Below are 21,842 nucleotides of genomic sequence, written 5' to 3'. Positions count from 1 at the left end.
TAATACTACAACGCAAGATATCATTTTAAATAAATGATTAGTTATCTGCAAGATGTATATTCCTAATTGGAATAAATATTAAAGTCAAATATTTTTCACAGGACACCGTTACATTGCGCTGCGAGTTGCAACAATTTGTCCATGGTGAGATTCTTGGTCGAACACGGTGCGTGCATCTTCGCGACCACTCTTTCGGATCACGAGACCGCCGCGGAGAAATGCGAAGAGGACGAGGAAGGCTTCGATGGATGTTCCGAGTATTTGTACAGTCAGTATCGTTGTGACAAATCTTAAAATCGATGACAATAGCAATTTCATTTATGTAGAAAATTCTTTTTCTTTAATATAGGCGTCCAAGAGAAGTTGGGAATCATAAATAGTGGTCAAGTTTACGCGGTTTTCGATTACGAAGCGCAACACGCAGATGAACTCTTGCTGAAGAACGGCGATTCCGTAGTCGTACTTCGGAAGGGCGACGACAACGAACGGGAATGGTGGTGGAGCAAACTTGGACACAAAGAAGGCTATGTACCTCGGAATCTATTAGGGGTAATTAATTAATTGATTAATCATTCTAATCTTTCTCAGAGTTAAATATAAAAATGTATATTTTTTAAATTATATAAAAAATTATAAAGTACTTTAAAAAGTATATTTCTTATAAATATTCAGAAATAGATGTGTATTTGAATGCCAAACTGTAAATTTTAAATATGAAAAGAAGTTTTAAATAGTAAAAAGTAAATTTTAGACATAATATTTTAAATATAAGAATAAATTTTAAATAAAACGCAATAACTTTCAAATATACAAATGTAATGGAATATATATTTTATAACGCAAAATATTTTTTACTATTTGTATGTCAAACTTTTTGTATGTCAGATATTATATGTTTGAAATTGTTTTTATTTTTTTTTACAATGCAGAAAACAGAAAATAAATTTTTATTGTGTTGTATGTTTCAGTTATATCCCAGAGTGCAGCCCGCAAAAGCGATTGACTAAAGAATTTCGTGCTCGCAGGATATCCGATTACAGTATTCGATTTGCAGCTTTATCTTGTTAATTGTTATCATATGACACATTAGGCATATTAGTAGCGTTATTTAATAGCATCCCATTGCCATCCGAGCGAACATGGATATCGCAAAGCGGGAATCCATTTGATTTTTTTAACAATGTAGTAATCTTTTAATTGCAGTATATTAATTTTTTTTAATAATTTTTAAAAGAAAAGGATTGTTTGTTTATTATCGTGGATTTTATTCAGCGAACAAATACAATTTGCCATAATCCGCGAGTTGAACGATCGCGCAAACACACTTCATCTGTAATTATTACCGAGACATAGAACAATGTAATTAGTTTCTTAATGAATCTTTTCTTTTTCACATTATTTCAACAGAATGTTTTAATATACATTGCACAATTCGACTATCCGATTTTACCACATTTACCATGGTTTATAGTAGTTGCACGTATATTCTCAACTTAACTTTCTATTCGAAAGTTTAAAGTATTAGTGAGACGTTTCGTGTACTGTTTACACACTTGTAAGTCGTTAAATCTTTTATATGAGTATTTAATGTGCATTATACTCGAATATTGCAACTTATAATTGTTTCAAGAAAGAAAAACGTTTATTATATAGATTGTCTACAATTGGTAAAAGTGTACAGATAGTGATTTCTGTGAAATTTAGAATCGACTTTTATCAAACAGCGTTTCTCGCTCTTTAATTAAATTTTGTATTTATATAAAATTTTATTTTTTAAGGCTTAGTCATTAAGAAGTTAAATATACTGAGATCTGATTAGTTGTAAAAAAAAATAACTTCTCGCGCGCGCGCGATACTTTCATTAAAAATGATCGATTCGTAATTTCACAAATGCTATATGTTCATTTTTCACCGATTCTGGGTCATTCTGTAATTCGCGTGAGCATCGACAGCGCGAATTTTATCATTTAATTTGCTTCACCTAAATGCTTAAGTTTAGATGAGGTCAGATTATATATTGTTACGTTGTTTATGTTGTTTGCGTGGGAAATGTCAAGGGCCTTCGGATTCGTTCGATCTCCGATTCTGCGAAGCTGTTCCTGAACGACGCGTAACGTAATCTTGCCAATGCGCACGATGAACGGTACGAGATAGCTTTTCAAACGACGATGTGCAATTATATTGGAAAATGTAAAGAAATATTGATGATACGTTTCGATTATGCCCAATCGTATTACCATTTCGATAAATGCCTGAAGCATCATATAGTACTTAGATGGGCATGTACAAGATAACGATCGTCTCTCGACCGAGTATACCGCTGTCAGAAATTTTCTAAGTACCATTGCTATTGTGTGCTCTTGCAATAGATGTGTACAGGCATGTGATGTATGCGAACGCGAGTCGCTTAGAGGATTTCTGACTACTCGTCAAAATAAAATATGTGCCTTTCGAAAGTAATAATGAATATATTATGTAAGAAAATACGATATATTATGACGAAATAAATTGTTTTTAATAAAAAATACATCCACTACATCCATTTCCCTTTAGGCGATTTACAATAAATATGTTATAGTCGTGATATAATTACATTACAATATTAATTACGATTATATTGATTGTACAAAAATAGTTTCTCATATGTAAAAATATTTCACAAATATAATAGTCTCCAAAATCTCTTAAACACACATATAAAATTGTGATAAACAGAAAGATCATCGTGCAACAACATAGAAGAGTGCTCAACTGCTTAATAAAGATATGTTTTCGATTCTATATATACCGAAGTACACTTTTTGTGGCAGACTTATTTTACATGAAACAGACGCGTATAAAGTTAATTTTACAACAAAATTACATTTTTTATATAAATATTATCCAGACAAAACGTACTTTTAATGAAATCAATAAGTTACACTCTTATATTTACATTCTAACAAATATATAAATTATCAAAGCTATCCTTAAATGGAAAGATTAATCTTGAATCGCTATTACTATTAAATATTAAATGTTAATTAATTTTAGTGGCAGTTTTATTTGTATAAGTTAAATATTTTCACTAAAAAATCTAATTTTTGTACTTATTTTCTGTATTTTAAAACCAGTAACGGTTATTAATAATTAAAAATATTTTCCCCATTTAAGGATTAACACAAAGACATTAATTTAAAGCTGTAGTTTAAAACGAAGAATTTAAAGAATATGGCATATATAAAATAATTTGTTTCATCAACATATTTCATCAGATGGCGGACGTTACATAATAGTTTTAATGTGTTTATTATCCGCGTGTCTATATGCATATAAAAATCATTAATCAGATAAATATATATGTTTTACGTTATGTATGTGTATACAGGATAATTCAAGATATTTGGAGTAATAAAGACAAACGAAACTTCTTTCCATCTAAAAAATGAAGTGTCCAACAAATTTGTCACTGGTAAATTTTACCTTATGTCACCCTGTATATAGATACTTGTCAATATTAGTTTAGTTATCACATAATAAATATGAAAATAAAGCTCATACATGTGGTGTTTAGAAAAGAAGGCCTAAGCCTTATTTGCTTCCTTTTGCTTCTTTTGCCGTCTGTAAACAGATTTGAAAATCTTCGCATTCTCCAACTATGGTCTCGAGACTAAAAATAATATTCACATCATCAGTTCTTCAATTATACATTAAGCCTGATACAAACTTCATTGATTACTACGTAATGTTGTACTAAAAAACAGAGATTGAAAATGGTCCTACTTTACATACCTTTCAATGTATTCCTCCAAAACTGACGTTTCAAAATTCCCCTTTGTTATAGCTTCAGTACAAAATTGCGACAAGTCCTTAAAACATTTATGTGTGATATTATTATGAGGGTCCTCACTCTTCCATTCCGGTAATTCTCTAGTGATTTTCCATGCTTCCAATACATAGTGCATCAATGAAGCCCAGTGGTGAGATTCTTGCAACAATCTTCCCTGATCAACCACAGTTTTCTAAGGAAACCAAACATAAAAAAAATTAATAAATCACTACTAGTTTGTAACAAGCAATTATACAAGCATAGATTTAACAAATAGTTCAACAAACAATTGCGATTAAATTCTTGTAACCAAAATAGAAAAAAAATTTTTCTGAAATGTTTCCAAAACAAAAATTGTACAAACTTGAAACGCATCCATATGTAAGTAAGCACGACTGTATGTAGAATTATCATCCAAATTGGAGGCAAATACAAGGCTAGTGTAGACATTCTGTCTGAGGATTGCCAATTTATCTATCAATGGCTGAATATCCGCAGTTGGCATTTTATTCAAAAGGATATTACGAAGCTTTTCATTCTTGCATAGTGTACCATCTTCTTGCGCGTACACCAAATCCATGATTAAGTGTACAAGTTGTTCATGACTGAGACCTCGTAAACTGTTCACTAAATTATCATTGGATTGTCCTCTTGAAGTATCTGTGGTATCTAATGACATTCCAGAGGATAATATTTTCCTACTTTTCGGGGTAGAAAACTCAGATTGATGAGTATCTGTAAGAGACAGCCTTTTTCTAGCTGAATCTCTAAATGTCATGTCTGATGTTATTGAATTTTTAACTGGTGTGTGATCTCTAGCACTCAAGCTGATAAAACAAAAAAAATTATTAGAAATTAAAAACTTTAATTTTCTTACAATAAACACATACTAATAGATTATACCTAAGCAGACTGCGTCTTTTGTAGGTGTCAAAATCAGGTGACCATACTATGGACTTACGTCGACCTCTTTTTTGAATGACAAGCTCATCTGGACTTTGCGGTGAATTCCAGCCATCGGGAAGTCTATTCAACCAATTCTGTACCGTTCTTACATCCGTATTGGGAGTCACGACTGAAACATTTTTACATAAACTGCCAAAACAATTTCCAATATCTATCAAGTCGAAATGTGTAGACAAGATAAAATAAGCAATATATATTTCTGTTGGAAATAAATTCTAAATAAAAACAGTTTTTTCAGACAAATTACGATTGATTATAGAGCTGCCAAAATCCACTAAAGTCCAATATTTAAATAATTAATAGTGAGTAATTAATTCAGTATTAATTAATAATTGAATTATATTCATAAATTAGATGTGACAAAAATGAATTATGATAAATATAATGATTATATACTAAATCAGGAAAATTATGCAACACGATTATATTTGGAATACAAAGCGTACCCGTTATCGAATTGGCGGGAATCGCCAACGGATCCTCAAGACGTGAATGCCTTGTGCGTGGTGAAGGATCCAGGACTTCTTGAGACTGCCTTGCCGCCGTAGTGCTCATTGTGATCAATAATATTCTCAGACAATGTTTGGAACTATTTGAATACCCTTTGTGGAAAATTTCTGTTATAAGATTCAGTTACAAGATGCCTATCAAAATATGCCTGTCAATATTCGTCAGCCAGTGTTATTATACTATGATGACAGAATAAAAACGCGGTTCCGCGTACACTATAGTGGGGATAAACCAGGAATAACGTACATAATCGAGAATTGCCTACATGTACGCTTTGCGATGTAGTTTTTCTGTCTCGTTCTATCGAATCGCAAAGAAGACGATATTGCTCGTTTACGCATATCAAAAGATGGAAATTCGGATCTTCATGAATATCTAATTATTACATTACTTCCGATTAAATTTTATACATTAATTAACATTAATATATTTTTAAGAAGGTAAAACAAGACGACGGAAACTATTTCAAAAATTTCATAACTTTAGAACTGTTAAAACCGATTGAGATGTACTTTAGTATCGTATAATCATCTTATCAAAGTTAGAAATTTGACTTTTAATATTTAATTAACAAATTATTAACAATTGGTATTTTAAATTTCACAACAAACTAACCTTCTAGAAACATATAAATAATTTAAGAATTTTATTAGCACTTCAACACTACCAACAGTAACCTAGAAGCAAAAATAAACATCTAAAGAGATTGAGGTTATCCGTTGGAACAGCCCGAAACGCGCCACCTTAGACAGGATTTTAAGAATTTGTTACCAGGAACACATGATGATATAAGAGTTCGCTCGAGTATCAGGCCGGCGTCACATAGAACCCGTAATCCGTAATCCGCACCGAAAGTCCGCAAAAGTTACTAGGGATTGCGTCCGTAACGTTACGTGTGTTTTATCTCCTTGTGTCCCATGGAGCCGTAATTCCATGAAATTTCCGTAAAAGTTACTAAAAGTTACTAGTTATTACTAGTAATGCTTTTTTTAATTTTATTTATTTAACTAAATTTGACGATTTAATTAAAATTTTTGTTAAAATTATAATATATTCTGTAGTTTTCTTATGAATAAAATACAAATAAACAATTATAATTTGTTAAATAAAAAATAGTAATACCGTTACGTGTGTATTTACGGCTCCATGGGACACAAGGAGAAAAAACATACGTAACGTTACGGACGCAATCCCTAGTAACTTTTGCGGACTTCCGGTGCGGATTACGGATTACGGGTTCTATGTGACGCCAGCCTCAGGCGGGCGGAGGTGTGTCTTAGCGCTCTCTGAGCTCGGCAGAGGGGAGCATAAGCAGTGGGAAGCTTTCTTTGGATTGGCTGTTGGCCTTGAGTTCGCAATATGGAGGAGTGACTAGAGCTCTCTTTGGATTGGCTGTTAGCCCTGAGTTTGCAATATAGAGGAGTGACTAAAGCTCTCTTTTGATTGGCTGTTGCCTTAGAAGCCCTGACAGCCATGCAAGTGCAACAGCCAATCCGAAGAAACCTCTCCACTGCCTACGCTCCCCTCTGCCGAGCTCAGAGAGCGCTAAGACACACCTCCGCCCGCCTGATACTCGAGCGAACTCTTATATCATCATGTGTTCCTGTTAACAAATTCTTAAAATCCTGTCTAAAATGGCGCGTTTCGAGCCGTTCCTAAGAATAATCTCAATCTCTTTAGATGTTTATTTTCGCTTCTAGGCTACTGTTGATAGTATTGAAGTGCTAATAAAATTCTTAAATTATTCATGTTTCCAGAAGGTTATTTTGTTATAAAATTTAAAATACCAATTGTTAATAATTTGTTAATTAAATATTAAAAGTTAAATTTCTAGTCTAAAGTACATTTTAATTGGTTTTAACAGTATTAATTATAAAGTTATGAAATTTTGAAATGGTTTCCGTCGTCTTGTTTTATCTTCTTAAAAGTAAATTAATGTTAATTTATAAAATTTAATCATAAGTAATGTAATAATTAAATATGAAAATCTGAATTTCCATCTTCTGATATACATAAATCGAAGAAACAAGCAAGCAATATTGTCTTTGTTGTCGATTCGATACAAACAAGACAGAAAAAAAAACAGTATTTGCTTTGTATCTGTCTTCTGGTCTCGTTTCGAGGCCGCGTCTCCATTTTAGTATCACAATCATATATTTCAAAGCGTTTCCATTCTGGCGTGATTCTAGTGTTATCTGAGACAAATTTGACGGATTCGTATAGGAGGTTAAATCAAAACATTAGATCAAGAGCAATGTTTTTATTTTGAACATAAACTCATAATAATAATACGAATAATGTAATATCATCACACGTTTGTATAAACAATAAATACAATGATGTCTGTCGATTCTATATTGGGAAGATGTCTTTCAATGTGTCCAGAAAAAGAACGACGGATGTAAGTTCCTGTAAAAAATTTCTAAATAAAAACTAGTCAATAAAATTCTTATATCTTAATTTTTTCTTAATTTGGACATTTAATATTAATATGTCGTCCCGCTTTTTTCACTTATAATAGGAGAAATGTTCATTACAATTACAATTGAAAATATGGTTGTTTACCTTTCAATATATTTTTATATTGTCATAAAATATAATAAAATATGAAATAAAAAGAAATCTAGTTTACATTTTTACATTTTCTTATTTAGGCGAGAAAGGGAAGGTTTATTACACAGATATGAAATTGATGAAAATACAAAACACATGAGAAAGCCGAAAGCTGATCCTACCAAAACCATAAAGTGCTTTAGTCGTTCTGCTGCTGGTCAAACCATGACAGATCTGGATTTGTTGCGTCCACCATATGTATTGTTATCCACTATCCGATATTTGTTCACCAAGTAATTTTAATTTGAATTAATGAATGATTTATCTATGGCAATATATGTTACTATTGCTAAATATTGCCATTAGAAAATATCACATTGCATTTTTAATGAAACGATTATAATTATGAAATATTATTTAATATAGAATATATTACAATGTTCCAGCATAATCACACAAACAGATTTAGATTGGGTGTTAATATATGATTTTGTATTTGATCGATTAAGATCAATACGTCAAGATGCTGTGATCCAAAGAATCGATATTACTGCAAATATCCTCCTTCTAGAACCAATTGTCCGATTTCATACTTATGCTGCACAAAGGTACAAATTACAAAAATACACTTTAAGAATTCAAAAAAATCATACAAGTTTTTTTTCTAGATTATGTGAAAGAAACATTTCGCAATTTGATGCAAAAATAAATAATAAACATTTGTTAGAATGCATCAAGCAACTACTAGTTTTGTATGATCAACGAGATTGTAAAAATACAACGGATAACACAAGCTTCTATAAAGATTTTGAAAAACTTATTTTAAGCGATAATCGATCAGAAATGGAAGCATTGTACATCCTTCTTCATATTGGAGATCAAGAGGCTTTAAGAAGAGCTCTTGCGCTTTCACCAGATTTAAAGTAAGTCGTTAGTTTTCTATTGAAAAAGTTAAAAAGTTAATTAATTGAAATTACAAATCTTTACGCAATACAAATCTAAATTTAATATTAACTTTTATTTTTAATATATTTTAATAGAAATACACCAGCAGTCAAATTAGCCATAAAGATATCACTTGCTTGGTATCTAAGAAACTATGTCCATGTTTGTCGACTTATTCAACAGTTACCTCCACTATTGGTTTGTGCTTCTTTTTGTAATCTACAGAGTTTTAGAAGGTATTTATTATTCTGTGTTTTATTATAATACAAAGATTCTTATGCAAAAATGATTGAATAATAATAAAAATTACTAGATAATTAATAATTAATCCAATTATATAAAATTAATCTAATCTATTAAATTATAAATATCACTCATTACAGATGTGTTTTACAAATTATGAGTTCTGGTTACAATAGCAAAGTGTTGACATTCCCAGGATTAAAACTACAAGAACTTTTATTCTACAAAGATATAAATAGAGTTCAGGCAGACTGCCATTTATTTGGTTTGACATTTACTAATGAAAATGTTTTATTTCAAAAATCACAATTCAACAAAGAAGTTCTACTGGTTAGTATAAAATTTAGAAACTAATTTCTAATTCTGTATTAAAATACAAATATTTTGTTTATGGGTTTTATTTTAACATTCTTTTTTATGTTATAGGCCAATCCTGAGATGTATTATACTTCTGCCACGTTATGTAACTTCATACCAAAAATTCTTTTGGAATGTACTTCTATTTAGTGAAAAATATTGTCAAAATATAAAGCACATCTCATATATATATATATATATAGGCAGATCTATTGTTGAGCTAATGAAACCTTAACTTCAAAACGACAAGTTTTTAAAATTCTAGATGAACCACTTGTTAAATAATATTTTTCAGTTTTTTTCTTAACTTTAATTTAAGAATAATTTAAAATATTTTAATTTTTCTTTGTTGACATAATAATTATGTTATATGAATTATAGTTTATGTTGATTATATATTTTATACATATAAGTATATCTAAGAGATAACTTTTAGCATAAGCGCTTCTTTCATTATTATTCATTATAAATTTTTTTCTTCTAAAAAGAGTTGCACAAAAATGTTAAGCTCAAATGTAGATCTGCCACTATTCATATATTTCTATTATTTAAATTAATAAAATGTCATTATGACAAAAGTTCTTTCCACAATACAATCATTTTCTACATTTCTTAAATATAAAGTTATAATACAATGTAATATTTATTGTATACCTTTAAAATATAATTTATTTAGTATATAATTTATTTATACTTTTAATATATACAGGGAATCCCATGAGAAGTTGCTGAAACTAATTAGCTGTCATTTTTAAACAAGAGCAAGAAAAATAAAATATCTTCCAAGGACATTTTGCAGTTTTATTTACATATAAACTAAAAAACAATTGGAAATATTTTTATTATTAAATAAGCGTTTATTACAAAATGCCAAATTTTGCTAATTTTAATGGTTTATATTTTCTTATATTTAATTTTTCTTGCTCCCTATGTACGTTTAAGAATGACAGCTAATCAGTTTCAATAAGTCATAAGATAACCTGTATTTATATTATACTTATTTACTATTGCCTCCAACCAGAAGATAACCTCAAAAAAAAAAAAAAAAAAAAAAAAAAAAAAAAAATAAAAAAAAATACTTATTTACTGAGAATCGCTAGATGAACTGCTTGAGGAATCTGTAGACATAACTTCCACATCCTCAGTTTCTTGCTTATGTGTATTTACAGCAACACTACCTTGTCCACTAACAGACATATGAATATCTCCTGATGGGTGCCAAGCAAACTGATTCGATTGCGAAACAGGTGGTTCTGAAAAAGCAATGGAAAATCAAATCTGTTGCTCTACTTATTAAAAATGATATATATATATTTATTTTTTACCTCCCGCAGGATGTCCTGCTCTATGCAAATCAGATGGCACAGGATGTGATCCAAGCAACTGACCATTTAAAGGCATATCACTTAATCGTCCTAGATAACCTAATCTCATTTCAATATCTGTAAAAAATATAAATTTTATGTAATAATATATTAATAGATATATTTTTTAAGCTAAGGAAAAACATATATAACACAAAAATCCTATCCATTCAAACATAAATGCCAAATACATACCCGTGGGATAAGGTCTTCTAGGATCACCTTGCTGCCATGTTAATGGTGCACAAATTGCATTGGTTGCACTTATTCTATGTGCATATTTAATAAGTTCTTCTGAAGGAACCGGCCTCTTGTTGGCACGTGCAATAGACTGTAATTTTTGCTTTGCTTGATAAATTGCAGTAGCTAAAATCTGTTCTGCTTCCTTCAACTGTCGCTGTAATTGCTGAATGTCCTGGTCTTGTCTCTCTACCTCAGCTTTCAAACCCTCCATCTTCAAATTGATTTTGGCTTGTTCTGCAGCTCGTTTCAATGTGGTCTTTAATTCATTATCCTTGGCTACCAATAATTCGGTTAACTGAGCATGCTCTGTACTTGAAAGCTTTTGAGGCTTTTGAGCAATTGTGTTCTCTATCATTTCTCTGAAGAAAGAAAATAACATATTTGTTGCAATACATAGTTTAAGAAAGCATAAATCAGAATGTTAATTATAAATTTCTTTAAAAATTCTTCAACATCTAGTTTGTACTTTTACACTTTGATTACATGTTAAGTAATACTTACTTTGCTATTAACTCAATATCATCTATAAGCGATAGTAAAACTTCTCTCGTGCTTCTACACGATGCCATTGTGATTTGTTGCTTAATAAACAAATTGTTCAAGAGACATGAACTTTTTCAACAAATGCTTAATACAACACTATACGTGTCAAACGTTTCACTTTTATTGTAAGTGATTAATAATATGGAACACATTCCATACTGTATGCTCTGATATGCTCCAGTTTTTTCGATGAGATTATTTAACGTGCCGAGTATTTGCTTAATTCCAAACCGTTGCAGAGAATCAAACTATTCAATTTGAATTGACACTAATTGACACTTTCAAAATATGTACAGTTTATATAAAATGTCATAGAACATGTCATAATTCATGAAATATGTATTTTAGAGATGTACTTTCTATATGCCGATTCTAATCACATTCGATTCTTTGAATTATTTATTCTGTCTAATTTATACTGATCGTTTAATTATGCGTATCAAGTGTTATATTCATATTAAATTTTTAAAATAGCTTGATCTGGCGATGTAAATGATATATAGAATGAATATGATATGGATTTAGTGAATGAGACATAAGGTATAAAATGAGCCTATACATACCGTTGTAACTAGCAACTCCCGCTCAAACCTGGGGTTTTTCGTATCTGCCAGCTTGGGTATCATACAAATGTCGTTTTGCTAACAAATTGGTTGAATGTTTTCGTCGCGTTCTATAATAGAGTGCTCACATTTCCCGATTATATCTTTGAATAACATTAATATGAACACGCTTGTTTGATTCCTCGTCGCATCATGTACATTAAACAGGTATCGGAAGCAAAATTATGTGACACCGCAATCTTTTCACATGTTGCGCTTTATTTCTTGAGGAACGCTTTAGCATGCTGACATTTCCCGTGTTTTTCTATTCGAACACCTAACGAAATCTTTAAATTACGAATTTTCATCGAGATTTGATGCAATTGTAGATTACTTCTCATTGTAAATTATCGTCGTATCTTAGGGGTTATTATCCTAATTCAAGTATCAATACTTTTCTATTGTAATTTTTGTGATGAATTTAGTGAGACCAGTGCAGAGAGAAATGATGTGTTTTGTTTATGCTATGAATTTCTGTCAAAATAGGTAATTATTCAAGGATTCAAGTCCTATCGTGAGCAGACAGTAGTTGATCCTTTCGATCCAAAACATAATGTAGTAGGTAAGTATCTGAAAATTTTATTCAATTATGCAAAGTGTTCATATATAGTCAGCATAATTATATGTTATAATTGGATATTTTCTTATTAGTTGGCAGAAACGGATCTGGCAAAAGTAACTTCTTTTATGCTATTCAATTTGTTTTGAGCGATGAATTCTCACATCTTAGACCTGAGCAGAGGCAAGCACTGCTGCACGAAGGAACAGGACCACGTGTTATATCTGCACACGTGGAGATTATATTTGACAATGCTGATGGCAGATTACCGGTAAAAATCGCTATATCTCAGTTGAAATTAAAATGTTTGTAAATGTTATATATTATATCTTACTTTTTTTCCACAGATTGATAAAGATGAGGTTTATTTAAGACGAGTAATTGGTTCCAAGAAGGATCAATATTTCCTTAACAAAAAAATAGTGACCAGGAATGATGTAATGAATTTATTAGAGTCAGCAGGATTCTCCAGGTCCAATCCTTACTATATTGTAAAGCAAGGAAAGGTAGCATATTTATATTTATGTGTATATTTTTAAATAGTATATTCATTGTATATCTACAATATATAATATACAATATATATAATTGTTTGCAGATAAATCAAATGGCAACAGCACCAGATTCACAGAGATTAAAATTGTTACGAGAAGTAGCAGGTACTAGAGTGTACGATGACAGAAGAGAAGAGTCAAAGTCCATTTTGAAAGAAACAGAAGGAAAGATAGAGAAAATTGAGGATTTTCTACGAACAATCGGTAATTAAAGATTACAATTAAGAAAATATGTAAAAGGTAAATGAAATATGAATAAAAAATTATTTTATTACAGAGGAGCGTTTGAAGACACTGGAGGAAGAAAAAGAGGAACTGAAAGAATATCAACGCTGGGACAAACAACGTCGTTGTCTAGAATATACAATTCACGAACGCGAACTCAAAGAAAATAAGAGAAAATTGGACGAACTTGAGGAATCTAGGGCGAATAGTGGTGCTGAGCAAGCAAGGTTAGGAGCAGAAGCAAAAAATGCGCAGGAGATGGTACGTACTGCTACAAAGAGGCTAAAAGAAGCGAAAAAGGAAGTGCAGACTGCTAAGGAGGAAAGAGACACTCTCAGGTAATATAAAAAAAAAATTATTGTGTACATTATGCTATTAGATGGCAATAGAATGATATATCAAAATATTTGTAATGCAGTGCGGAGCAGCAGCAATTATTAAAAGAGAAGACTAAGTTGACTTTAACTATTAATGATTTACTGGAGGAAGTGAAAGGTGATAATGATAGCAAAAAGCGTGCTCAACAAGAACTTGAAAAGTTAAAAGCCACTATTGCTGTTCGGGAAGACGAGCTAAGGGCTCTTAAGCCAGAGGTAAGAAAATATTTAAACTTTTGATGTATTTGAGATACAAGCATATTTAAATAAAAAACATGTTTGATTTTAGTATGAAAAAATGAAACGTGTCGAAGAGGAGTGTACTCGAGATTTACAATTAAAAGAGCAGAAACGTAAAGAGTTATATGCTAAACAGGGTCGTGGCAGTCAGTTCACCACTAAGGTAAAAAGGAAAAAAATATCATTTTTTAAATTAATGTGAGAATGTAAAAGATCCTTTTTTGTCTTTTCCTCGTAACTTAAACTGTATGTCTGAAAAACATTACAGTGAAATATTTTAAAGAAACTTATTTATCACAGGATGAAAGAGACAAGTGGATACAAAATGAGCTTAAACAGCTCACTAAACAGATAAAGGATAAAGAAGAACATCATAAAAAAATCAGTGAGGATTTAAAACGCGATGGAGAGAAACAGATCGCTCTAGAGAAGAAAATAGAAGATCATTCACGCGAGATGGAACGACAACGTGCATCAATAGATGATCATAATAAACAATATTATGAGTTGACAAAAGCGAAGGATCAGTGTCAAGCAACCCGAAAAGAGCAGTGCGTTCAATTCACATTAGATTAATTGCAATCTTTAAAATTTTACGTATTTTTAAGATTGTTGTTTTAAAATCTTTCAAACCTACAAAATAAATACATCAAATTGCAGCTATCGACAAGAGAGCGTATTGCAACTAAATTTATCTGGTCTAAAGGAAGATTTAGCAAAAGCGGATCAAAGCCTGAGATCTATGGCTGGCAAACCTATTTTGAATGGTAGAGACAGCGTGCGCAAAGTGTTGGATACTTTTCGGTAAGACTTATTTTTTTAACATGATAAAAAGTTTTAAAATCAAATCTTTTAGCACTTTTTTCAAATTCTAATACACCGATAATAACATTATCATAATAAATATCACATGTAATATGTAAGTAATAATTATATCTTGAATTTTTTAGGCAGCGGCAGGACATGGCTCATGAAGTGAGCAGTTATTACGGACCTGTAATTGAAAATTTCAATTGTGAGAAAAGCGTTTATATGGCAGTCGAAGTAACTGCTGGAAATCGGTTGTTCCACCACATTGTGGAAACCGATAAATTCGGCACAAAAATTTTGAAAGAAATGAACAATCAACGGTTGCCGGGCGAGGTAACTTTTATGCCTCTAAATAGACTTCACGTGAAAAACATTGATTATCCGAAAACTTCTGATGCTATACCTATGATCCACAAGTTGAATTATGATGCTAAATTTGATAAGGCATTAAGGTAAGAAAATAAAATACAAATACAAATTATTAAATTGAAAAATTCTTGCGACTTTGTGATGTATAGATTTTATATTAATATCATCTTGTTATTTTATACAGATATATATTCGGAAAAACTCTAATTTGCCGCAATCTGGAGGCAGCGACGACTTTGGCGCGAGATTCTGGTTTAGATTGCGTCACCTTAGAAGGAGACCAAGTTTCATCCAAGGGTTCCTTAACTGGCGGATATTTCAACACACTCAGATCGCGTCTTGAAATACAAAAAACAAGATCGGAATTAATGGCTCAGATTTCTACTCTTGAGACTCAATTGACAACACTTAAAGACGACATCAAAAAAGCGGATCAAAATATTAGCTCTTATGTTAGTGAAATGCAGAGAACCGAAACAAGGAATAGCAAAGCTAAGTAAGTGATATTTGCGATTTATAATTTCGATTTATAAATGTTATTTATTACGAATGTCTATATTTGATTATTGCAATATTTTTTATTGGTATAATCACTAATATGTTATTTATTTTAATTGAAATAGTAACAATTTATCTTTTATATTACAGAGATATATATGACAAAATGAAAGCAGAAATACGTCTTATGAAGGAAGAATTGAGCGCGATAGAAAGATATCGAACACCAAAAGAGAGAAGTCTTGCACAGTGCACATCAAGTTTAGAGGCAATGCGCGCGACTAAAGATGGTCTAGAGAGTGAATTACATCAAGAACTTATGGCCCAACTATCTGTCGCCGATCAGCATCAGGTGTGCATAAAAAAAAGGGATTAAATTGTGATTGAATCGGTCTTTAAAAAAAAACCTATATCTGCTATTTTTTATTTTAATTAAAATTTCACTCATGATATCGCTTTTTGTAGGTTGATACTTTAAATGATGACATACGGCGCTTAACGAAGGACAACAAAGAAGCGTTTGCGAAACGAATGCAATTAGAAGCAGAAAAGAATAAATTAGAAAATTTATTAACAAACAACTTGGTGAGAAGAAAGGATGAGCTAGTTCAAGCTTTGCAAGAGATATCAGTCGAGGATCGACAGCGGCAGCTCGACTCGTCGAAAACCCAATTGGCAGATATCGAAAAGAGATTGGTGAAAGTAAACGAGGACTTCAAAATACAGAATGAAAAAGTGACCAGTGCTATGAAGAAAGTAAGTTCACAAATATTTTGCTGCAATTGTGTACGTTTAAACGAAAGCAATCCTTGATTCATGCTCTTATGTATGTTTAGCAAAAAGCGGAATCTTCTGAAGTCGAGAAATGGAAGGTAAAGGAAAAAGAAGCACAGGAGAAAATAGAAGCGGACGCGAAAGACTTGGAGAAATTAGCAAGCAAGCTAAATATCCTGCAACAGAAAATAGTGGAATGTACACAGAAAATCACTGAACTCGGCGCGTTGCCCAGCCACGAAGCTTATTCTAAATTTAATACAATGTCTACAAAACAACTCTTTAAAGAAATGGAAAAGGCAAACAATCATCTAAAGAAATACAGGTGCATATTTTAATAGCAAGTTAATTAAATATCAACAATTGTAGATATTAAATTAGAAACTATATTATTCGTATATTTATTATTATTTCCAGTCATGTAAATAAAAAAGCCTTGGATCAGTTCATGTCCTTCAGTGATCAAAAAGAAAGATTAGTGAAACGAAAGGAAGAGTTAGACCGAGGCGACGAGAAAATAAAAGAACTTATGTCAGTGCTCGAACAACGCAAATGTGAGGCGATACAGTTTACGTTTAAGCAGGTATGTCTGTTTTGTGATGTTTAAGAAAACGTGGAAAATTAATACTGATGTAACAACTTGTCTTGATAATATGTTTTAAAGCACAATTTTATGCAGCAATATTTTTCTTTAAGGTGAGCAAGTATTTCAGTGAAGTGTTCAAGAAACTTGTACCTTCGGGACATGCGCAATTAGTCATGAAAACTGCGGACGGCGATGAAGGGGATGACGGAACAGCGGAACCATCTGATTCCGACAGATTCATTGGCGTTGGTAAGGAAATAAAATTTTTAGTTTGAGTATCCTATACTGAAAGAAAGCTTGTTTAGATATTTTATTGCAAGCAAAAATGAATTTAAACTACAGCAACGTTTTTTATTTATGTAAATATATATGTTATAGGACGCAAAATACTTATGTATTTATTGTTTTCAGGTATAAGAGTGTCATTCACGGGTCACAGAGCCGAAATGCGAGAGATGAATCAACTGTCCGGTGGACAGAAATCACTCGTGGCATTGGCACTAATATTTGCGATTCAAAAGTGCGATCCTGCTCCGTTTTATTTGTTTGATGAAATCGATCAAGCGTTGGACGCGCAACACAGGAAGGCAGTGGCAGATATGATTCACGAACTTAGTTCAGATGCCCAATTCATCACCACGACATTCAGGTAACATAATGCAACAAGTAATTTTGTAACGAGCAGTTGGTAATTATTTATTATTTTTAAATGATTAAATTTTCATTATAATACAGTAATGTGAAAAATAAAGATATGTTTGTTTTGCAGACCGGAATTATTGCATCATGCGAATAAATTCTACGGAGTAAAGTTCAGGAATAAAGTTTCACACGTCGAGTGTGTGACGCGAGAAGAGGCGGCTGATTTCGTAGAGGACGATACAACACATGGTTAAATATATAGTATATCTTATTTATATAAAATATCTGATCATTGGAAAAAAAAATCATTTCCTTTTTTATGAATCCGGAAAAGATATAAATCCGGATATATATCGGTCGATCGGTTAAGTTTATTTTGATCTTTGTTAATGATTTTATTATCGATAATTTTTGCAAAAACTATACACATTTAATATACACATATATGAGTATCTTCTACATAAATTATTAAGAAAAATTATTTCCTTTTTTGTGAATCCGGGATATATGTATATATACGTGATATATGTGATATATGCATGTCGATCGGTTAAGTTTATTTTTTGATCTCTATTGATGATTTTATTTTTGCAAAAATTATTGATACACATAAAATTGCATAAAGAGAGAAAAATAATCATTGATGATTTTACATTCAGTATATACACATTTGAGTATCTTCTCCATAGATTATAATAGTTTATAACATGTCAAAGATGTATCTCACACATTACGAATTTTATTATGGGGTAAAATATAATTTTTGATAAAATATTTCAAAATAACAGTAGAAATTTGTGGTGTAAACTCTTTTTATATTTAAAAATTTTATAGAATAAAAGCAATATATGAGAAGCACAACATTGATTTGAGAATGGATCGACCTTCTGACAAAGTCTTAGAATAATTCTGCTATCCAGATTAATTTTTAAACTGAATTAGTTTAACAACTGGATTTAAGGAATGTATTAATAAGGACAATAAATATTCTCAAGTAGAAAATTTGCTTTAAAAAGAAGTTTATATATGTTTATTCGAAGCATTCCTTGTATTATACTTGCTGGGCGCCTTAATTTGACTTCGCATTCATCATATAACTAGTATCAGTAAGAACTAATAATCAATAATAGTTAAGCCACTGATAAAATAAAATTATGTGCACATATACAGAAATAATTTCATGGAGAATTTACTATTATAAATGATTAATATTTCTATCAAATAATTCTACACAATTTTTATCTAAAACGTAGCACTATTACTCTCAAGGTAATGATATTCACGGTTCAGATATTGGAGCAAGTTTTTTTTTTTATGTAAATATTACACAAGAGTTCACAGCTCCACAATTACACTGCATTTTTGTCACAAAGAGTTTCACATCTGTATATATTTGTAATTGGTATACGTACGATCACCATAACAAGTCTTGTAATGCAAGTCATCGATGACACTAAAGGCCACTGCATCTGCACGAAAGAATCATGTGTACAACGTAACGTCTACTTCGAATGGTTCTTTGAACACAGATTTTAAGAGCAACACGATGATAAGTATCCCATACGGCTAATGTATCTGCAATACACGAATGCGAATGTCCTTAACATTAAAGGAACTTGATAGCAAAATGTTCTTTTTTTTTTTATTACAATTATGTTGTATACAGTTCCTTACATCTTCAATGGATAGCTATGAGACCAGATTCCAAAAGTTTTTGCAATTTTGCAGCTATATCTGGATTCTTCAGGTGGCTGTAAAGAGGAAAAAATTTATTAACATCTGCGTTTTGTCACAAAAGAGGAATAAATCCATCAGAATAGGAGCAAAAATATAATAATTCTTATTTTGCGGAAAACGGAGAAAACATTTAATAGTAACAATATATATAATACAGAGATAATCTATATCTTTTCTTGAATAAAATAAGAGAACAAAGAATTACTTTCAGAATGTGATTGTTCAAAAGTTAACACGAAATCGATCTGTCTTCGACATTTTCGTGATAAAATTGAGCGAGGTAAGTAAAATTTATGTAAATGTATTACTTACTCTTGTAAAGCTCTTGGATCGCTTTGCATTTGTTCTAAGATCAACCGCATCGCCGGATCCCGCAATATAGTCTGGATCTCCGGATCCGCCATCGCTCTCTTCCTGACTTCCTCCGGATTGGAACTAACGGACACAGCGCAGGAACGATAGCCTTCTAACGCTTCGCTGTTCTGTGGATCCAATTCCAGTGCCTTCTGGTACGCCGACACGGCTTTACCCTGCTGCTGCATAGCCTGCAGAATCTTTCCTTTTCTAATCCAGCCCTTGATGAATTTCTGATCTAGCTCGACCACCTTTTCGCAATCTTTCAAACCGAGATCGAACGCCGCCAATTTAGTGTAACACGCCGCTCTGTTGCTGTAGTACTTGGGATCGTCCGGGTTTCTCTGGATCGCCTCGGAATAATGCCTTATAGCTGCGGGGTAATCGCCATCTTTGTACTTTTGATTTCCCAGTTCCTTCTCCTCCTCAGCTTTCACCGGGTCGATGTAAGCTTTCCTCTCCTGCTCCCTAATTATTTTATCTATGTCTGAAAGTAAGGTTTTAACCTGCGGCGTTCTGTGCTCAGACATGGCCTTTTCAAAATAAACCTTGGCCTGCTTCCAGTTCTCCATCTTTTTATAAGCATGACCGATTCTCGTGAACGCTTTCGCTATCAATTTGAAATCCGCCCTGTTCTCCCTACCGACCTCGATAGCCTTGCTGCACTGATCGATACATTTCTCATATTCTTTTTGCTCGAAGTACACCGCCGCTATGTTTAGCAGATAAATGATTTCCGTGGAATCTAATTCCACGGCTTTATTGTAGTGTTCCAGAGCCTCCTCGAAGCACTTCTTCTTGTAAGCCTCGTTACCGAGTTTCTTCTCCTCTAACGCTTTTCTTTTCTCAGGCGGAAGATTATCCTCTTCCTTCTTCTCGGGTTTCGTTTCCGATTTAGATTTTGAAGGTTCTGATGACTTCATCGGCTCGGTTTCCATCGGTTCTCCCTGCTCAGTCATTCCTAATAGTACACTAAGGGTGGTGAGCACTCTGGTGTCTTGGAGCCTACAGCTGAGACTCTGTGGATTGTTCCGCAGTTCTTGTAACAGCTTCAAATATTCAGGATCTGATAGATATGCTTTTGTTCTGGGATCATTGGCTAACTTCAACCAAATATCAGGCGCGGTAAAGGGATTGCTCATAGAAGCTCTTTTCAGGGCCTTCACCTCAATCAGACCGTTCTTAAGTTGGGTATTATTGGGGTCACATTGCAAACCTTTCTCATAAGTCTCGATAGACTCATCGTATCTACACAGATAAGCCAGAGCACTGCCCTTGCGTGAATAACCCTTTGCCCAGTCTGATTTCAAGTTAACAGTCTTCTCTGCGTCTTCCAATGCCAGTTGATATTGCTTAGCCTTTGCATATGCTGCCGAACGGTTACTGTAGAGTACATGATTGTTACTGTCCAAGGCAATGGCTTCTGTGTAACACTTGATGGCTTCATCGAATTTGTCTTCTTGCAAAGCAGCGTTTCCTTTGTCTTTTAACAAAGCCACCTATAAAACAATACATTTCAAAGATATAATATATAATATACACAATGCGTCTCGTAAATATTAATTTAAAAAACGTAGAATCTCTTTCATTAATCGTTGAGTAACGATATTGGAGTCAGTTTCATTTGCTTGGTGTAATTGGAGTAACACGTGTTCCAAGTAAAAGTGGGAACAATCTCGAAGGAATAATTGTTATCTTTAGGGCGAAGCAACGTGCACGATGCCGCGCGTCTCTCAGTCGCGCGCGATAATTCATGGCTGCTGCCGTGCTCCACTTACCTGATCACTCATTATGCAGGCCGAGAATATTAGTTTTTATCACGTTTCCGATGTCTTCTTCGTATGAAAGCTTTGCTGGACGATGACTCGCGGAAATCTTCGGTAATTCTCTAGCGTGCCACTCAGATACGTGCCGGCGCAGATTTCAGAAAGCTCTAGAAACGGACGAGTAGCGGCCCCTCACAGTCTCATCGCGTAACTACTT

The 21,842-nt window shown here is 32.5% G+C and overlaps 6 protein-coding genes across 14 annotated transcripts in view; 3 read left to right on the top strand and 3 right to left on the bottom strand.

Annotated features, from left to right (window-relative positions):
• ASPP (Ankyrin-repeat, SH3-domain, and Proline-rich-region containing Protein) overlaps window positions 1–2,527 on the top strand; it is a 62,640-nt gene extending 60,113 nt beyond the window's left edge. For all 7 annotated transcript variants that reach the window (XM_067358862.1, XM_012377882.2, XM_012377885.2 and 4 more), the window contains 3 exons: window positions 102–268; window positions 350–549; window positions 969–2,527. In XM_067358862.1, the coding sequence (XP_067214963.1) occupies window positions 102–268; window positions 350–549; window positions 969–1,007 (406 nt within the window). In that variant the 3' untranslated portion in view covers window positions 1,008–2,527. The remainder of the gene's footprint in view (window positions 1–101; window positions 269–349; window positions 550–968) is intronic.
• LOC105678489 (uncharacterized) lies at window positions 2,494–6,025 on the bottom strand. Its single transcript, XM_012377890.2, has 6 exons — window positions 5,900–6,025; window positions 5,221–5,376; window positions 4,712–4,883; window positions 4,173–4,635; window positions 3,772–4,001; window positions 2,494–3,649 (listed from the first exon to the last, which is right to left on the bottom strand). Exons 1-6 carry the CDS (start codon window positions 5,910–5,912, stop codon window positions 3,571–3,573), a joined length of 1,113 nt encoding a protein of 370 aa, XP_012233313.2. The 5' UTR covers window positions 5,913–6,025; the 3' UTR covers window positions 2,494–3,570.
• A 1,267-nt stretch (window positions 6,026–7,292) lies between these two features.
• LOC105678531 (SAC3 domain-containing protein 1) lies at window positions 7,293–10,173 on the top strand. Its single transcript, XM_012377966.2, has 7 exons — window positions 7,293–7,685; window positions 7,939–8,130; window positions 8,284–8,445; window positions 8,506–8,760; window positions 8,878–9,018; window positions 9,166–9,355; window positions 9,452–10,173. The coding sequence occupies exons 1-7, from the start codon at window positions 7,621–7,623 to the stop codon at window positions 9,530–9,532; spliced, it is 1,086 nt and encodes a 361-aa protein (XP_012233389.2). The 5' UTR covers window positions 7,293–7,620; the 3' UTR covers window positions 9,533–10,173.
• On the bottom strand, window positions 8,853–12,023 carry MED4 (mediator complex subunit 4). Of its 2 annotated transcripts, XM_012377968.2 has the most exons (5): window positions 11,491–12,023; window positions 10,942–11,348; window positions 10,708–10,824; window positions 10,470–10,635; window positions 8,853–9,001 (listed from the first exon to the last, which is right to left on the bottom strand). In XM_012377968.2, exons 1-5 carry the CDS (start codon window positions 11,556–11,558, stop codon window positions 8,959–8,961), a joined length of 801 nt encoding a protein of 266 aa, XP_012233391.1. In that variant the 5' UTR covers window positions 11,559–12,023; the 3' UTR covers window positions 8,853–8,958. The 2 variants fall into 2 exon arrangements, with proteins under 2 accessions (XP_012233391.1, XP_012233392.1); XM_012377969.2 differs by lacking the exon at window positions 8,853–9,001 and having other exon boundaries at window positions 9,022–10,635; window positions 11,491–12,018.
• A 115-nt stretch (window positions 12,024–12,138) lies between these two features.
• On the top strand, window positions 12,139–19,396 carry SMC3 (structural maintenance of chromosomes 3). Its single transcript, XM_012377963.2, has 19 exons — window positions 12,139–12,302; window positions 12,621–12,696; window positions 12,786–12,964; window positions 13,041–13,199; window positions 13,292–13,451; window positions 13,525–13,810; window positions 13,891–14,065; window positions 14,139–14,252; window positions 14,390–14,640; window positions 14,750–14,893; window positions 15,040–15,351; window positions 15,453–15,764; window positions 15,917–16,118; window positions 16,232–16,522; window positions 16,603–16,865; window positions 16,958–17,123; window positions 17,237–17,375; window positions 17,538–17,775; window positions 17,896–19,396. Exons 1-19 carry the CDS (start codon window positions 12,288–12,290, stop codon window positions 18,020–18,022), a joined length of 3,609 nt encoding a protein of 1,202 aa, XP_012233386.1. The 5' UTR covers window positions 12,139–12,287; the 3' UTR covers window positions 18,023–19,396.
• On the bottom strand, window positions 18,771–21,821 carry Stip1 (Stress-induced phosphoprotein 1). 2 transcript variants are annotated; one of them, XM_012377964.2, is made up of 4 exons: window positions 21,638–21,821; window positions 19,818–21,358; window positions 19,443–19,519; window positions 18,771–19,343 (listed from the first exon to the last, which is right to left on the bottom strand). In XM_012377964.2, the coding sequence occupies exons 1-3, from the start codon at window positions 21,647–21,649 to the stop codon at window positions 19,447–19,449; spliced, it is 1,626 nt and encodes a 541-aa protein (XP_012233387.1). In that variant the 5' UTR covers window positions 21,650–21,821; the 3' UTR covers window positions 18,771–19,343; window positions 19,443–19,446. The 2 variants fall into 2 exon arrangements, with proteins under 2 accessions (XP_012233387.1, XP_067214987.1); XM_067358886.1 differs by having other exon boundaries at window positions 18,771–19,519.
• Between the last annotated feature and the right edge of the window lie 21 nt (window positions 21,822–21,842).

This window comes from Linepithema humile, chromosome 7 (genome assembly GCF_040581485.1).
Source record: "Linepithema humile isolate Giens D197 chromosome 7, Lhum_UNIL_v1.0, whole genome shotgun sequence".
NCBI classification, from domain to species: Eukaryota; Metazoa; Arthropoda; class Insecta; order Hymenoptera; family Formicidae; genus Linepithema; species Linepithema humile.
This window is presented reverse-complemented; position numbering and strand designations above follow the sequence as displayed.